The 19,455-nt window shown below is 41.0% G+C and overlaps 1 protein-coding gene across 6 annotated transcripts in view; it reads left to right on the top strand.

The window, feature by feature from the left end:
* The window catches only part of pus10 (pseudouridine synthase 10), a 54,598-nt gene that overhangs the window by 13,342 nt on the left and 21,801 nt on the right, over positions 1-19,455 (top strand). For all 6 annotated transcript variants that reach the window (XR_012099621.1, XM_073051058.1, XM_073051061.1 and 3 more), the window contains exons 3-5: positions 2,270-2,521; positions 7,109-7,195; positions 16,300-16,334. Coding sequence is in view for 5 of the 6 variants with exons in the window: in XM_073051058.1 (XP_072907159.1) it covers positions 2,270-2,521; positions 7,109-7,195; positions 16,300-16,334 (374 nt within the window). In the remaining variant the exon portion in view is untranslated. The remainder of the gene's footprint in view (positions 1-2,269; positions 2,522-7,108; positions 7,196-16,299; positions 16,335-19,455) is intronic.

The raw sequence follows: 19,455 nt of genomic DNA, 5'->3' as shown, positions 1-19,455 counted from the left end.
CTGACATATACAGCTAGGATGCAACATTCATGGTCGACCTGAACCAGTGGAGGGTCTAGTCAGTTGTTTCATCAGCAAATTTATAGACGCCATTTGTGCCTGGCTACACAGTCTTGGGTGTAGATAGAATAGTGCAATGGACTAAGTACACATCCTTGAGGCGTACCAGTGTTAATTGTGTATCGCTGATGTTCTAGCCAAAATACACTCAGTGGCCACTTTATTAGGTACCCCTGTGCACCTGTTCATTAATGCAAATATTTAATCAGCGAGTCATGTGGGAGCAACTCAACGCATAAAAGCATGCAGACGAGGTCAAGAGGTTCAGCTGTTCAGACAATGTATCAGAATGGGGAAGAAATGTGATCTAAGTGACTTTGACCATGGAATGATCGTTGGTGTCAGATGAAGTGGTTTGAGTATCTCAGAAACTGCTGATCTCTGGGGATTTTCACGCACATCAGTTTTAGAGAATGGTGTGAGAAACAAAAACAAAAAATCCAGTGAGCAGCAGTTCTCTGGGAGAAAATGCCTCATAAATGAGAGAGGTCAGAGGATATTGGCCAGACTGGTTCAAGCTGAAAGGAAATTGACAGTGACTCAAATAAGCACAAGTCTCTGAACACACAACACGTCGAACCTGGAAGTGGTCAGACCACAGCAGCGGAACTCCAAAAGCATGTGAAGCCCTGTACATCCTGTACTTAATATAGTGGCCACTGAGTACATATCCCTGCAGCTACACTCATGACACAGATTATCTGGTTATTATCGAGAGTTTGTTATGTGCCAAAGTGATTACATCACAGCAGCAATAACACTTGAGAGGTGCTTCATTGGACTTAAAGTGCTTTTGATGTTCTGTTGTAGAGTTGCCATTATAATTCTAAGATTTTTATTCTTTAAAAGTGGTAAAGTGTCGTATCAGATCTCGTTATTCATTGTTACTCATCATATGAGTTTGTCAGTTATACAGCTGCCTGTGTTAATTTACTTGCATGTTCAAATTGACCTTGGATTAAAAATTTATCTGGATTAGTGGCATAACCTTGGTTTATTTAAATATAGTTTGTATCTTTATTGATCATTCATTTTATTATACAATTTGAGCTGTAGTAATAACTGCAATGACTTGGACTAGAGATGTTCATCGGCAGAAACTTCCTCGTGGCAATTTGGAGATAGCCATCTAGACAGTCAGAGCTGTGTCTTTGTGACAGTGCATGTGCTGGCTGAGCTGTGGACATTTCAAAAGAGATAAGTTAATTGTTAACTCCTGTTTTCCTTCACAATGTTGGATTCATCTTCGTACACATGATATTCAGGTCTTTGCTAATATCATCCCTTCCTTCCCTCTTATGGCTTCACTGTTCCTCTGAACAAATGGAAAGCCTATTTAGCCTTTTGGTAGATTTGTTGCTGTTGACCTTGGAATAAGGCAAGCAGAAGCAGAAGTATCCAGTGGAAATTATAATTTTTATATTTCCTCTTCATCCTCCATTCACACAATAGTTGCACTGGCTCAACGTCTCTTACGATTGTGTGGAACAGTGCTCAATATAAAACAAATCAGGCTTGTGTGCAACTCTGTAATAAGACCATAAGATATGGAGCAGAATTAGACCCATCGAGTGTGCTCCATTTTGTCATGGCTGATCCACTTTTCCTCTCAGCATCTGTTTCCTGCCTTCCCCAGTATCCCTTCATGCCTTGACCAATCAAGAATCTATCCTTAAATATACATAAAGACTTGGCCTGCACACGTGGAAGCAAGATAATTGGTAATCCAGTTAATTAGCTTCAGCCCAACTCATAAATCCTTGATCTTGGTCAGTATTTGTCTTATGGGATTTGGACAACCATGTTCTGGGGTTGGGAGGATTCCTAATCACTACAATGTTCTTGCTGAAGCTTCCCCAGGATTTCCTTCAGGTAATTGGGCACCCTGGTAGTGTAGCGGTTAGTGCGATGCTGTTACAGCTCAGGGGAGTTCAATTCCGATGTTCAAGTCCGTACACCCTCCCCACGAATGTGTGGGTTTTCTCTCTCTGCTCCTGCCTCCTCCACCACAGTCCAAAGTGTCATTGACTCGAAAATAAAACACTATTGTGCTTTTCAACATATTTGATCTTTACTATTGTGAACATCTCCAGTGGTGAAAATCATATTATAACAGTGTAAAAATAGAGACAAGTGGTGCCCTTTTTGCCAAATTCCACATGTAGTCAGTAGTGGACAGTAACTTCTTAAACACATGATTGTGTTTCAGGAATTGTTCACTGAACTCCGCAAATTCTTGAATGATGATGATGAATGCAAGTCCGAACCAATAAAAAATGATCAACCACTTTGTAAGAAAATCAGATTGGAGGATTGTAAAAATAATGATATGGATTCGGACAAAAATGAAGCTACAAAACTGCCATCAGATGAACTTTTGGATCCTGATGTTGGTGTTCGAACCTGCACGGTATGTCTGGGTGTTCTACAGGACCTTTGTGAAAAAGATTTTGTGAAAAAGGTAAATATTTGACTTTTTTTTTCCAACATTCTTACACAAATTAATGCATGAACACAAGAGATTCTGTAGATGCTGGAAAGGCATCGCAAAGAACACAAAATGCTGGAGGAACTCAGCAAATCAGGCAGCATCTATGGAGAGGAATGTATCTTTGATGCTTTGGGCTGAGAAACATAGAAAAATTACAGCACAATACGGGCCCTTCAGCCCACAAAGTTGGGCCGAACACGTCCCTACCTTCGAAATTACTGGGCTTACCTATAGCCCTCTATTTTACTAAGCTCCATGTACCTATTCAAAAGTCTCTTAAAAGATCCTATCGTATCCACCTCCATCACCATTGCTGGCAGTCCATTCCACACACTGACCACTCTCTGAGTGAAAAAACTTACCCCTGACATCACCTCTGTACCTACTCCTCAGCACCTTAAACCTGTATCCTCTTGTGGCAACCATTTCAGCCCTGGGTAAAAGCCTCTGACTATCCACACCATCAATGCCTCTCATCATCTTGTACACCTCTATCAGGCCACCTTTCATCTTCCTTCATTCCAAGGAGAAAAAACCAAATTCACTCAACCTATTCTCATAAGGCATGCTTCCCAATCCAGGCAACATCCTTGTAAATCTCCTCTGCACCCTTTCTATGGCTTCCACATCCTTCCTGTAGTGAGTCGAACCAGAACTGAGCACAGTACTCCAAGTGGGGTCTGACCAGGGTCCTATATAGCTGCAACATTACCTCTCGGCCCCTAAATTCAATTCCTTGATTAACGAAGGCCAATACACCGTATGCCTTCTTAACCACAGAGTCAACCTGCGCAGCTGCTTTGTATGTCCTATGGACTCGGACCCCAAGATCCCTCTGATCCTCCACACTGCCAAGGGTCTTACCATTAATACTATATTCTGCCATCATATTTGACCTACCAAAATGAACCCTGGAAAGGAAGGGGGGAGGAAGCCAAATAAGAAAGTGGAGGGAGGGAAAGTGGCGAGTGATAGGTGAGAGAGAAGCTGGTTGGGGTGGAGGAGGGGCGATGGAGTGAGAAGCTAGGAGGTGATAAGTGGAAGAGGTAAAGCACTGAAGAAGAAGGAAGCTGATAGGAGAAAAAAGTAGAGCATGGGAGAAAGAGAAGGAGGAGGTCACCAGAGGGAAGTGATGGGCAACAGAGAAGGGGTAAGAGGGGAGCAGAATGGGGAATGGAAAAAGAGAGAAAGGGGAAGGGGAGAAATTATCAGGTTAGAAAAAAAAATGTTGTTCATGGCGTCAGGTTAGAGGCTACCCAGATGGAATATGAAGTGTTGTTCCTTCAAACTGAGAACGGCCTCATTGTGGCAGTAGAGGATCAGTGGGAAGTAGAATTAAAATGGATGACCACCAAGAAAATACTCCTTTTGTGGTGTACAGAGCGGAGGTGCAGTCCCCCAATCTACGCCGGTCTCATCGATGTAGAGGAGGCCACAGCAGGAGCACCAGATACAGTAGATGACTCGCAGCTGAAGTGTCTGTTTGAGAGCCTGAATGATGGTGAGGGGCAGTTGTAGCAATTGTCTCAAGTACGTGTGGAAGGGCCAGGAGGGAGTTCAGTGGGGAGAGACAGAGTGGACGGGGAGCTACATAGAGAGCAGTCCCTGTGACAGCAGAGAGAGGGATGAGGGAAACCCTAATGCGTGGTAGGGTCCTGTTGCAGGTGGCAGAAATTACAGAGAGTGATGTGCTGGGTGTGGAAGCCTGTGGGTGGTAGGTAGGTAGGGTGAGGGCAGGTGTTCGGATAATGGAGGAGATGGGGGTGAGGGCAGCATCAATTGTAGAGGAAGGGAAACCCTGTTCTTTTAGGAAGGAGGACATCTCATCTGTTCTTGAACGGAACACCTCATCCTGAGAACAGATGCGGTGGAGACAGAGGAACTGATAAAAGGGAATAGCATTTTTTACAAGTGACAGAGGTACAGGATAGTCAAAATAACTGTGAGAGTCAATAGGTACATAAAAATAGCAGTAGGCTACCTGTCTCCAGAGATTGAGAAAGGAGAGAGGTGTCCAAGATGAACCAAGTAAATTTGAGGGCAATTTGGAAATTGGAAGCAAAGGATGAAATTGACGAGTGCAGCACGGGTGCAGGAAGCATCACCAATGCAGTCGTCGATGTAGTACAGAAAGGGTTGGGGGCCACTCCCAGTGTAGGCTTGGGGTATAGATTGTTCACATAGCTGGCAAAAAGGCAGGCATAGCTGGGGCCCATGCAGATGCCCTTGGGTTTGGAGAAAGTGGGAGAAGCTGAAAGAGGAATTGTTGAAGGATTAATGTATAAATGTAAGATGCTGATAATTACAGTTCAGGTTTTACATTATTAATTAAGTCATAAATTATCCCAATTAGCAAGCAATTTAAAATTTTCAGAACATCAAGTTCATGCATTAATTCAGTGTCTTATTTGGTTTTGTCTAATTTTCTGTCATTAGTGGGCTTATTATAATGTTCAGAGTATTGGATGATGAATGACTATTGGTTTTCTACATTAAAATATACCAATTAATATTATGCCCTGATTACTTAGTTAAATGTTACTTTAGATGTGGATTATAGATTTTTTTTAGATTTGATTGATCATTTCAGCAGGTCTTAGTGAAGTTTCTTTTGCAGATTTTACAATGATTAATTATTCATGAAGTTTTACTCCTTCCTGAATAATTATAGCTAAAAATAAATGTCCGAAACTCTGCTTGAGTTTGATTTGATAGCAAGGATGTTAATTGCAGGCTGAAAAAAATCATAATAATCATTTACTTAATGCCATAATGGTTTTAGTAGGTAACATGGCATTCCCACGTTCTCAGTGTTAACAACACGGAATGGGTAAATTTATCAGGGCTTAAAAGGCTATTTCACATGGGTAAGTTATGAAAGGTTATCTGGTTCAAGTTGAAGTATTATAATTTAGTCCAGTTCTCTTTCGGTAGCCTGTGTTAGCACCAACCTTAGCTAAGCAGGTAAATTAGTAAAGACAACTGGTGAGATAGGTGGCATATTCATATTGATGGGCCCTGGTTACCCAGAAGTGGAAAATAACTGGCCTCCATCACTCTGTCAAACTTTGTACTTCTCAATCAAAATTTTTAAGAAATTCTGCACTTGCAATCTCAAGTATGGTCAAGTGAAATAATTCTGCACGAACTATAGTAGCACAGAATTGGAACCCACAAAGAATTCAGCTCTCAAGTGATTTTGGAAAGGGCTCCCCACAAGGATTTAAAATTGATTGAAATGTTAAATTAGTAACATTCCGGTTCCTAGTAGATGTGTACTCATTGAGTTGGCTGAGTAGTCAGTAGAATTAAGGAATTCTCACTGATGAGAAACCAGGATGCAATTTTAATTAACTTTCTTGAAAACTGTGAAAAATTAGTGAATGCAGAATAAAGGGTAACAGTTAGAGATGAAGTGCAGTGCATGTAAACAATAAGGTGCAAGATCATAACAAGGTAGATTGTGAGGTCAAGAGTACATCTTATCACACCAAGGAAGGGAAAATGCCTTTGGTGGTGGAATTAATTTCTTTGAAGTTAGGGGAAATTATGGAGAATGATGAGTTGAATGAGGAAGCTGTGGACCAGGGGAACTCTATCCTTGTTCTGTACTGGTGGAGATGAGCTAAAGGCAGAGAAGAAAGTAACTGAACACCAACCCCTTGAGTTCCATACCACAAGGACAATAAATGCTGGTCTTGCTCACGTGACCACATTTTGGAAAATGAATAAATATTTTAAAGTTATCTCTCATAATCAGTCCTGTGCTTTGAAGCTATGTATCTAAACTATGCCCTCATTATGATCTTGGATAAGCCAAGAGATTCTTAAACTCAAGATTGGAAAGACCCAATTGCCCCCTGCAAACAACTCTCACAACTCTCTCTGCCTTGCAGCATCTCTGTCTACTTCCCTAGCCCACATTTTCTGTCTCAACCAAATGCTATTTCTTCCTAATACCCTTTTACCTTGAATTTGGTTTCAGACTTAAAATCTTTTCCATTACAAACATGACATACTTCCAGCACTGCAATATTCCCATCCAGCCTCAGTCCCAAGAGTTGGTTTCTCTGTAACACAGCATATAGCAATTAAAGAAATCTCCACATACTTGCCTAAAGAAAATCACCTGGGCAAATACTCTTCCGGAATCTTAATTCTTAAATGTATTTTATTTATTATTTTATCATGGTGACACAATGATTTGAAGCCTGTTTTTGGTCTATTGACAGTGCTATTTAGAAATGTTTGTTTAAACAATGGTGTTTAAAGGGAGCTCCATCTCCTAACTTGATCACAAGTATTAGAGATAATCTAATACTATCAGATTGATAAAAATATATATTCGTAAATATACATGACAGTGAAAATTCTATGATATATCTGTGCCAGGGAAGCAATAACAAATTGAATTTTCTTTAGTGTATACACTGGCTATAAAGCAGGTGTATGTTAAACTGGAATGGCTTCTTCATTAAAGTGATTCATTGATCGCTGTACACTTCAGTAGTTAAATCCATGTTCTGCTCTGAATGGGAATTTTGCATTGTTTTTCAGGTGTGTGATAAAGTGGAATCTGCTGGTTATCATTTTAGCAGTCTTGTATTTTCAGTTTCACTGCCACCACAGCTCTTAGTCCGAGAGGTGAGTATTCTAGTATCTCATTTTTAAACATAATGCATTTTTCTGTTGTATGAAATATAACTTAACGTTTTGCTCCTCTTGGTAAATAACAAAATCTGTATCTTTACCTTTCTTTATATTGAGCTACACTCGTTTGCTAAACCATGATCTTCTGTTTTCTTCAGCTTTTCTGCTTTCATCCCAGGTTATTTAGAAGTGAAGGGAATAGACTATTGACTTGTCTCCTTCCTGACTTTCCAACAACAAATGACTGGGAACAAAATTTACCAAATGAGTTTCTCTTGGCTTTTCTCCTTCAGCTGTTGAGCTTTATTTTTACAGAAAGAATTATGATTAAATCAGACAATGGAACTCATTTAAATCATGAGTTAATTAAATAAATTATCTTTGAACATATATAGTTATATAAGTGTTTCTTTTTGATAATTGCCTGTTTAAAATTTATTGAATTTTATTTTTCTTTTCTTACATCAAAGGCATATGCTGTTTTACTGCTGTGTCCTGGTATTAGAAATGAGCATTACTTAGGTCAGGTGCAAATTTGGATTAAACTGTGGCAAAATGTTTTAACTACAGTCATGGATAGTTGCCCTTTTCTTCCCCTGCTGTGAATTTGCATATAGCAACTGTCCCTGCAGCTTGGTGACACAAATCTAACATCATTTCTTCCCTGCGTTACCCTATTCATCAACATTATGTTACTAATACTGCCTTAAACTTGTGCATAACTTCAGAGGGACAAAATGCATGTAGATTTAACAAATCTGAAGCCAAATGTGGAACAAACAGATTTAAAAAGACATCATGGACCTTGGAGATCATGTTACATACAGAGCATAGAACAAGAACAGACTCTATTGGCCCACCATATTATTGCTGAGCTAATTAAGTTAATGACACCATATCGCTTCTGCCTGCATATGGTCCAGTCCCTCCAGTCTCTGCATATTCCAATGCCCGTATACTGTAAGAACCTGGAAATAATTCAGAAAATGTGTAGCTCGGGTGATTGATGGTTGGGTTGAGATGTTCTCCAATCATGGCAATTTACTTGCAAACACTTTGACACCGTGTGAGGGTACATTGTCAGTGCACTGTTGATTGTGGTGTGTCCTCTGACAGCTTGGCCTTTATATATTTTTCAGTCAGCTGCCAGGACGTCATTTCGTCATGTTTCTCCTCTTTATCCTTTAGTTCCTCCACGCTGCAGCAACAGCAACCACCCAGATGCCCACAAGCTTTGTTCCGAAGAGCAGAGACACACTACAGCTCGGCAAAACTAAAGGATAAATAGGAGAAACATCTCCTTAAAGTCTTTGCACGGAACTTCATGCGATGATTCCTATGAGGTTGACAGTGCACCAGACTAGAAGTGATCAAATGGGTCGTCCTTCCAGACATTTGAAATATCTCGTAAGTGTTGGCTTGACTGCTCCAAGAGCAAAGAATCTCAGTCGCGCACCAGCCAACAGCAATGATGAGGAGAGTACTAAAGGAACAAACGAAGCTATTAGAAAAGACCAATGTCATCTACAATTCCACTGTGGAGACTGCAGCTAACATTAGTTGGCCACACTGGGAGAAAACCATCCTCAAGGATCCATGAACATCAACTGACTGTGAAGTGGCCTCACCAACTCTCCATAGTCTCTATCCATGAAGGTTGAGAGAGGCACAAATTTGACTGGGCATCAGTGAAAGTCTTAGTGCAGGCGAACTCATGACATGCAAGGGAATTCCGAGAAGCGTGACTTTCAGTGAGCAATTCTGTAAACAAACCTGTAGATCTCAATCCTATTTATGAGCTGATGCAGGCAAAATTCCAGACCACAGCGCATTACGTTCGCCACACAGCCAATCAGCGACGAGATTTCCTCCCCACATCATAACCGAGTTTCCGAAATTAGGTCCAAACAGCTGTTTGAAAAGTACATAAAGGCCAAGCATTTGGAGGACATGCCCAATCGACAGTGCACTGACGATGTCTCCTCACATGGTGACGAATTTACAAGTAAATTGCTAAGATCAAAGAACTCAGCCCAAGCGCTGTAAGAACATCTTGAAAGTCTATGGTATCTGCCTCCACCACCGTCACTGACAATGCATTCCTGGCACCCACAAAACAAAAACTTGTCCCTCGCTTCTCATGAATTAGACATTTCGACTCTGTCTATGCCTCTAGCATTTTGTACACGATTACCTGGACCATTGTCTTAAAAACTAAAGAGAACATTGAATTCTGATTTTAATTCTTGTGCTTTTATTGCTGTTATAAATTCTATGATGCATATTATAAATAATGACTTGAGTTATTGTTATTTCTTTATCCATGCATTTAATTTACATATTTAAATATTGCTCAGGTCCTAAACACACAAAGTGTTTCTAAATAACATATGGCAATCAGTAGTTAGATCTGTTACATTGGTTATAACTGGAAAGGAATTTTGTTTTTTGGAGCAGTGCTGGGGGTGGGGGTAACATTGCAAATTGTACTGGGGTATGGCACTGAAAGTAGGCTGATCCAATTGAGTGTAAAACATAGAAGAGTGTAGCATACAACAGGCCCTTCATCCCAATGCCTCTGCCCACTATGATTTCAATTCAAATGCACATCCCTCCATTCCACTCTATTTGAATGCCTGTTAAAATTGCACTGAATTGTTGTACTGAATTCTTTTGGGGAGAAAAAGAAAACAATAAAAACGTAATTAAAAAAAAAAATCCCCCATAGAAAATCTGTACTGTTATTTAATCCATTCCATGTGTGACACGGTGGATAGACCAGTTAAATACTGGTACCTCTCAGCGACAGCAAGCTGTCTGTGTCTGTGTGGAATCTTCCTGTGACTGTACAGGTTTCCTCTCGATACTCCCAGTTTCCACTAAATCCCCAGTTTGATCACATAAGACCGATCGCAGCAGTTTTCTGGCAAGCCTGCAGCTGTGTATGACACCTGGCTGAGGTTGTGTAGTAACCTACTTATTTACATACTTCACTCCATTTTTAGTGACTCGCTAAAGTTGCTGGTCCAAAACCAGCTTTGAACTAACGTAATCATAATTTAGCTGTAGATGATAACTATGTGCAAAATGTACACCTCAGTACCCAATAAAATTGTAATCTACCAAGAGATGCCCTTATGCAATCTCAGTGAATTGCATTTCAAAGCAGGCACTGACTGCAGATTTCATGGTCCTGGTGAATGGTCTTGGCCCGTTTACTCTTTTCCATAGATGCTGCCTGGCCTGCTGAGTTCCACCAGCATTTTGTGTCTGATGCTTTGGATTTCCAGCATCTGCAGATTTCTGTTGGCTATAAACTGGTGAAAAGCTGTGTAATTATAGGAATGTACTCAACCAATTTTCTTTTTCTTCAAAGCATGCTACACCTTCCTGTGTCAAATTAGTTGACTAAAAATGTTATTATTTTGTTGTGGCGGGGGGAGTCCATCTGATTTGCTTTTAGGCATCAGAAATTATTTTGCATCTGAGTTATCTAACAGTGTAATGGAAATGCCTATTTTTACTCATTTTTCTAATTTTAGTTTTATAGTACCATTGCTACTCATAAATGGCTTTTTACCTTATTCAACTATTTGTTAGTAAAATTAGAATCAAATTATAGTGCTGTCAAGAGCCTCATGGATTGTAAAACCACATGAGATGTAATACCAGGGCATTCCAGTAGAAGGCAGCAGTGCATGTTTTTTTGTAATTGCAACTGGCTGATTCCCATCCCCGTTCCAATGTGTCAGGCCATGTCATATTTCTGCCACGGTGAACCATTCTCAGGATAGAGGAGCAGCGCCTCATATTCCATATGGGTGGCCTCCAGTCTGATGGCATGAGCATTGGCTTCTTCTTCTGGTAAAAACTTTTTTCCTTCCCCCTTCCCTATTCTCCTGTTCCCCCTCTGGCCTCTTACCTCTTTTCACCTACCTATCACCTTCCCCTGGTGTCCCTCCTTCTTCCCTTTGTTCCCTGGTCCACTCTTCTCTCCTGTCAGATCCCTTCCTCTCCCGCCTTTACTTTCTCAGCCACCTGGCTTCACCTGTCAACTTCTAGCTATCCTTCTTCCCCTCCCCCTCCCCCTTTCTATTCTGGCATCTTCTCCCTTCCTTTCCGGTCCTGAAGAAGAGTCTTATTTCAAAGCATCAACTGTTTATATTCATTTCCATAGATGCTGCCTGACCTACTGAGCTCCTGCAGTATTTTTTTTTGTGTGTACCTTCGGATTTCCAGCATCTGCAGAGTTTCCGAAGTTAGTCATCACTCGTAGTTGATTCATCTCATCCTGTTGCATTTAATTATTCTAACTGCACAGTTCTATTAAAAATGGACCCTTTGTATAAACATGAGATGAGAAGATTTGCAGATGCTGGAAATCCAAGCAACACATCCAAAATACTGGAGTAACTCGGCAGGTCAGGGAGCATCTACGGAAAAGAGTAAACAGTTGATGTTTTGGGGCCAAGACCTTTCATCAGGACTGGAACAAAGAGATTAGAAGTCAGAGTAAGATGGTGGAAGGAGGGGAGGAAGAGGTACTAGGTGATAGGTGAAACCAGGGGGTGGGAGTTTGTAAAGATCTGGAAAGCTGATTGGTGAAAGGCTAAGGAAGGGGGGAGTCTAATAGGAGAGGGTAGAAGAGCTTGGAAGAAAGGGAAATGGGAGGACAGTGGAGGGAGTTGATGGGCAGGTAAGGAGATAAGGTGAGAGAGGGAAAAGGGGATAGGGAATGGTGAAGAGGCTGGAGCAATTACCAGAAGTTTGAAGTTAGAGGCTACCCAAACAGAACATACGGTTTGCTCCTCCACCCTGAGTGTGGGGCGGCATCACGGCCATGGACTGACATGTAGGATTGAGAATGGAAAGCGGAATTGAATAGTGTGGCCACCAGGAGATCCCGCTTTTTCTGGCGGACAGAGAGTAGGTGCTTGGTGAAGCGGTTTCCCAATATACGTCGGGTCTCACCAATATACAGGAGGCCACACCGGGAGCACCAGATACCAGATGACCCCAACAGACTCACAGGTGAAGTGGTGCCTCACCTGGAAGGAGTGTTTGGGGCCCCGAATGGTAGTGAGGGAGGAGGTGTAGGGGCAGGTGTAGCCCTTGTTCCACTTGCAAGGATCAGTGGCGAGGATAAATGGACAAGGGAGTCATGTTGGGAGTGATCCCTCAGAAAGTGGGGGAAAGGGAAAGATGTGCTTGGTGTTGGCATCCCATCAGAAATGGTGCTGAACACGGAGGCTGGTGAGGTGGTAGGTGAGGGCAAGAGGAACCCTATCCCTGGTGGGGTGGTGGGAGGATGGGGCGAGAGCAGATGTACGCAGAATGGAAAAGATGCAGGTGAGGGCAGCGTTGATGGTGAAGGAAGGAAAGCCGCTTTCTTTGAAGAAGGAATACATGTCATTAGCTCTGGAATGAACTAATCCTGAGAGCAGATATGGTGGACATGGAGGAACTAAGAGAAGGGGATAGCATTTTCACAAATGACGGGGTGGGAAGAGGTATATCCCAGTAGCCGTGAGAATCAGTGGGTTCAGAAAAGATATCAATAGATAGCTGTCTCCAGAGATAGAGACAGAGAGATTGACAAAGGGCAGGGAGGTGTCAGAAATGGACCAGGTAAATTTGAGGGCAGGATGGAAGTTGGAGTCAAAGTTGATGAAATCGACTAGCTTAGCAAGAGTACAGGAAGTAGAATCGATGTAGCGTAGGAAAAATTGGAGGGGGGGTGATACCAGTATAAGCTTGGAACATAGACTGTCCCGTGTAGGCAACAAAAAGGCAGGCATAGCTGGACCCATGGCTACACCTTTTGTCCTTTTGTTTGAAGGAAGCGGGAGGAGCCTAAGGAGAAATTATTGAGAGTAAGGACCAAATCTGTGGTGGAGGGGAACAGGTTGGGTCTGTTGTCTAGAAGGAAGCAGAAGGCTTTAAGGCCCTCCTGATGTGGGATGGAGGCATATAGGAACTGGGCGTCCATGGTGAGAATGGGACGATCAGGGCCAGTGATCTTGAAGTCACTGAAAAGTTCAAGAGCGTGTGAAGTGTCATGGATATAGGTCGGAAGGGACTGAACCAGAGGGGATAAAACAGAGTTGAGGTATGGAGATATAAGTTCGGTGGGGCAGGAACAATGGGTCCCCCTGGATAGGCAGGTTTGTGGAAACGGAAGGTGCCGGGTAAGGGATTATGAAGTTGGCGGCAGTGGATGGGAGATCCCCAGAGTTAATAAGGTCGGTGATGGTGCAGGTGACAATGGTCTGGTGCTCCTTAGTGGGGTCCTGTTCGAGGGGTAAGTAAGTATGTTTGTATAAACATGCTAGTCTTGTGGGCTTCGGATATCTGTTTCTTAAATTGCTTTTATCCATAGTCATGGTTATCTATATTTATATGATGTCTATTAATGTCAAAATATTCCAGGGAACTTCATAAAAGAGCTATCAAACAACTTCATGCTGAGCCACAGGGAGATATGAGGAGCAATAACTAAAAATGTGATGACGTAGTTAGATTTTGAAGCTTGTATTAAAACATGAAAGGGATACGGAGAGGCATGGGTATTTCACAGTTCCTACTTAGCCAGTATCCTTCACCAAAGGTCAGGCAGTTTGCAGGTCTATTGGATCTATAAAGGCAATCATGTTCAGTGCAGGGAAGTGGTATGAAGATAAGAGTTCGCCCATGATCTTATGCCTGCTCTCCCATTCAGTGAGGAGCCAAATCCCCTCCTGTTCTTCCAGTAGAGATTGGCAGTTGGAGGGCTAGTGGGTAAATAATGCCCACTGTGAATCAGGAGACAAGAAACAGCATTGTGAGCAATTGCATATTTACTAATGCCTGAACAAGGGAAAGCTCACTTGCTGAAGCCTAAAATAACATTGGATTTCCAACATCAGCAGATTTTCTCATCAGTGACAAGGCAATGCTACGGAAATAGACCACAGCTTCCATGGAGAATATAATTTTGTAGAAAGTTTCTGCTCATTTAGTACTGTATGTTGGACAGATGGCCAAGTGATGTAGTAGCATGAAACTGGATGTAATCAGCATCTGGTGAACAGAAAGGAAACATCAAGAGGGATGGAATGTTGGACTACCTGGGAAAATGGACTAGCTCAAGTAGACAACTTGGTTGAGAGGGACAAGCTGTGCAGAGGATCTGTTCCTCTGTTCTATAACACTAATACAGGTACTATCTAACACTGGCAGCAAGCATATAAAAATGACGATGGAAGTGTAAAGGAGAGATCCCTGAGGGACATCAGAAGTAACAATATAGCATTCCTGAGGGTTTTTAAAATTTTTTATTGTGTTTTCTTTGCTTCATGCACCAATTTTAACTCAATTTGAAACAACTTTTACTTGTCACTCTTCCTTGAAAAATATCATAATATTCTTGTCAAGAAACAGACTCATTCATTTGATGTTTTGATGGAGTTCAGGAGCTCCACTTGAAAATGCAAGAAGTGCTTACACAAGGAAAGAGAAGTAGGAAGAGGCCACCAGGGCCCTCAGACAGACTCTGCCCTCAATGTGATCATGGCTGATTTGCTTCAGTTCCTCCTTTTGTAATCTGGATTCTAGATCTTTCTTCTAAGAATGTATCTACCTTTTCGTTGCAATTATCTGGCCTTCACACTCCTCGAGGGTAGAGAGTCCCAGAGAAGAAATTCTCATTCTTTTAACTATGTCCCTTGTTTGAGATAATCTCACCGGTGGAAAGGTTTTAACATCTACCTTGTTCTGCCCTTTTAAGATCATATGTGTTTCAAGGAGATCACTGCTGATTCTTCTGTAGTCTGGAGAATACAGATCCAAATTCCTTAGCCACTTCTAATATGACTTCCCTCTCATCTCTGGAATTGCTTTAATGAATCTTTGAACTACCTCCCATGATAGTATAATCCTTCTGGAACAGAGGAACAATACTCCACGTGTGCCTTGCCAACAGTCTGTACAATTATAACTATCATTTCCCTATTGCTAGACATCAACCCCTTTGCAAAAACAGGGTGAATACTATTCACCTTCCAACTACTTACTGTACCTGCCTGTTAACTTTGTGATTCATGCACAAGAACACCTAGACCCCTCTGCATTTCATTCATTTGGATGGTGAGTTATAAATCCATGATCCTTCTATCTCTTGCAGAGAAGGACTAAACAAGATTTCAATACACTTCAATCAACTTCCATAAGAGAGCTTGTAGAGTACAGGAGCAATTTGGCTTTCAAATTTGTGTTGCAGCATTGGTATGATAGATTGTTAATTTGGGGAAAATAATTTTATGAGCGCCAGAGTGCTAAAGATAAAAAAATTCCAATATTGTTCACTTAAATATCTTTACTCTTGGTCCTGAATGCACCTGTCAGCAGAAGTTGAATTTGATCCTGGGTTTGAAACTCTGAATCTTGTGCCTTCCTAATGGTACGAAGTTTTGCTCCTTCAGCCAGTTACTCTAATTTCAGTCCACATCCTAATTCTCAACACAAACCAATCCTGAATTGAGCACAGGCTTAAAGTGCAGTTGCAATGGCAAATGGATATGGTCATACACCGGGCTATACTTATCCATCACTAGATACATACATTCTTGGGGTAAAGGAGAAAGAGGTTTGCTCTATACGTAGCTATCATTAAGGACCTGAACTTCCTTAAAGCTGATAGTGTGTGCTCAAGATGGGAAAAACACGTGTTCCAGATCCAAGCACTGACAAATTATTCTGTGACCAGTGAAAAAACGATAACAGGAAATTTTTATGTATTTATGAAAGAATGCTTTCTCAAAAATTGGTAATTGTCTCTAGAACTTTAAATATTCCAAATCACATTGACCAAGGCTGTGTAATGTAAAGGGGATTTCTAAACTTCTTGTAAGAGCTAGTTGTGGGACTTAAACTGCTGCAGAACAAACCTTGTGTTCACTTCCTCACTCTATTTGTCAAATGGGCTGTACCTTCTGAGGACTGCCACATTCTCTTGTGATGTACTTGAGACAATTAATCACAGAAGACAGGAAATGTTACCTCATTTTAATTGTTTACGCTTTTTTTTCTTTTATCTTCGGGTGTGGTCACATACCTAATAGCATGCCGTTTGGTTGCTCGTAAAACAGGAAGCAGGGTGAGTAGTCATTGCAGGGAATTTTTGTTTTTACTTGTTTTGCAATTAACACAGTATCTGCCACTGCTTTCATTTTCAACAACACTATTAATTTAATTTCAAAACCTCCCTAAAACCTTTGTGAAATTGTACTTAATAAATGTGGAGTTGTGATTTTATAATGTTGTTTGATTTTTATATTCAATACTCCTACCTTACATTTGCTAGTCTGATATTTTTAATCTCCAATTATGTAAAATGGGGAAAGAAGTTCCAGTGTCTAATTTTGCTTTTAACTACCGTAATCACTTAGAATAGAAAGCTTCAAGCATTACATAATCCTTGTGTGATTCAAGGAAAACTGAAGTATTATGATTGATTGAAATAAAGTGGGTTTTTACCTGACCCTGTCACTTTTCCTGCCATTTCAGAAGCTGGGAAGAATTGATAAGAAATAAAATGAGACACAAGACTGCCAGGATTTGAGTTAAACAAGTTGGTGGGGGGATTTTGTGGACCAGGCAGCATCTGAGACAGGGGGATTGAGATAGGACATGGTTGACACCTTCTATCAGAATGTAAAGGGAGATAGTCAGTATAAAGAGTTGAGAGGAGCTGGCAAGTGATGGGTGAAACTAGTTGGGGGGTGTTTGAAGGGTAGATGGAGCCAGCTGGGGTGGAAATAGCAACAGAGGCTGGGGGATAATTAGTGGGGAAAAAGCACCACAGATTTTGGAGTGTGAAGGGTAACCAAGTAAAGGAATGGGAAGAGGGGAGGGTACTATCCCTTTGCCTCCACAGATACTACTTGATGCACCGAGTTCCACCATTTGATTTGCTTTTTATGAAAGAAACTTTAAATAAAATGTTTATTCAATACAAGAATGTATTTAATTTGAAGTAGGCCATGAACAACGGTTGACTGAGTAGTCTGTGCTACAGATGACAGGTTTTCAAATACGCCTCCAAGCAGAATTGTGCAAAAGCACTGTGGGGTTTCACATTTTCACAAGATTACACAAAGGATTAAATATAGCTTCACAGTTTGACTAATTGTTTATCACTGGGTTCTGGTGAAGGTTCCTTGAGCTGAAACTTAACTGTTTCTCTTTCCACAGATGCTTCTGAGCTCTTTCAGTGTTTTCTATTTTTATATCATTACTGTAATATCTTTACTGAATTTTAACCCATGTACCTAATCGGTTAATCGAAATTCAGGCTTTGCCCAATTCACATATGAATGAAGTAGTAGTGGCTTGCTGTGAATGAGAAAGTTGTTTTCCATTTTCATGTGCACCCCTCCCTAGCACTCACTTTGCCTCTGGTTATTTTCCCTCTCTCCCTACCCACTTGTTCTATTACTCATTTCAGTTTAGAGATGAGATTGGCAGTTCAGTTGTGGGTGACTGTGTGGAGCACTATGGTGGATATTTCAATTTATCACACTGTGTCTTGACTATATTTTTGTAGAGGGTAAAAATGGTTAGCAGAGAGAGTATAACATTTTAGAAAATTTGATTTGACCATGAACTTCCAACTGGTGGAATGCGGGGTTCTCAGCTTTCAGTATTGGTGTTAGTTGTGACAATTTGTTGCTAAAATTAAGATCCTAGTCTTTAAAAAATAGCAGTACTAGTCCATATGACATATGAGCCTGCTCTGACACGCCTTATGATCGTGTCTGGTGTTGTGCCTTAGGTGTACTTCATTAACTTTTCTTCAGATTCCTGGAAGCCTTTAAGTGTCCAGAATATATCTGTCTCAGCTTGAACATGCTTTCTGTCAAAGATTTACAGTCTTTTTGATGAGAGAATTCCAAAGATTAATGCACTTCTGCACAAGGAAACCTCACCTCATTCTAGTCCTAACTGTCCGATCTTTTATCCTGATTTTATGTTCTTAGTTGTAGACTCCACAGCCTGAGAAAATAGACACTTAACATGTGCTTTGTCAATCCTCCACAGGATCTTGTACATCAACATATTTCCTGTGAGTGTAAGCCAGTAATACTTCTAGACAGCAACACACACAAAATGCTGGAGGAACTCAGTGGGCCAGGCAGCATCTATGGAAAAGAGTACAGTCGATGTTTTGGGCTGAGACCCTTCAGCAGAACTCTGTTCCATAAATGCTGCCTGGCCTACTGAGTTCCGCCAGCATCTTGTGTGTGTTGCTTGGATTTCTAGCATCTGCAGATTTTCTCATGTTTTTGACTGGAATACTCCAGACAGTCTCTCTTCCTAGAATAAACCACATATCCCAGGAATTAATTTGGTGAGGCTTCATTCCGAGACAGGTTTGCTCTATTTCCTGTACAGATCATGAGAGGTACCATTGGTTCTATCAAAATGGAGAAACCAAAAGACTTCCTTTTTTAAAATACACAAGCAGGGAATAGAAATGAATCGTAGTAAATCTACAAAAGGGAAGAAGGTCATGGGCCCAATGTATCTGTGCTGGTTAGAATAGAGCAAAACAGCCTAATCAAATGTATAGATCACAAGACTTCAAAGACACATCCATGCACTGTTTAAAAATGATTTTTTTTCTTTTTGATCTTTCAGAGCCCAACCAATCTCATCTCCCTTCTGATCTAGAGATTTCTTTCATCTATTTACCTTGTGTTTGACATTTTCTGTGAAGAGAAGTCGGTTCTTCATATTTACTCTGTCTTGGCCACTCATAATTTTATACACAACTGAATTAAGACTTTCCTCTGCTTCCTCCATTTCATCTTATTCAATCTTTCCTGTAATGCAGTGACCGTAACTCTTTTATGATTGTACATATATTGTTCTGGCATAACCTCTCTGCGCTTATATTCTATGCCTTAACTAATAAAGGAAAGCATCACCTATGATTTTTTAACCTCATTATCGATCTGTACCATTGCAGGATCTGTCGATTATCATGACAAAGTCCCATAGCTCTTACACTTCCCTCAGTTTTCTCCCATTTATTGTGTATTTCATTGTCTTGTTACATACCCCGAACTTCAGTGCTTGCACTGCTCTGGGTTAATTTCCATCTGCCACAGACTGCCCAGACTATCTGTATCCTCTGGCAGTTTTAACATTTTCCTTCTGACTGGCAATCACAGAACCTGTTTTTGTGTCATGCCTCCTACACTAAAGTCTGAATC

Source organism: Hemitrygon akajei, chromosome 7 (genome assembly GCF_048418815.1).
Source record: "Hemitrygon akajei chromosome 7, sHemAka1.3, whole genome shotgun sequence".
Taxonomy (NCBI): Eukaryota; Metazoa; Chordata; class Chondrichthyes; order Myliobatiformes; family Dasyatidae; genus Hemitrygon; species Hemitrygon akajei.
The sequence above is the reverse complement of the archived record's forward strand: the minus strand, read 5'-3'. Positions and strand labels throughout refer to the sequence as shown.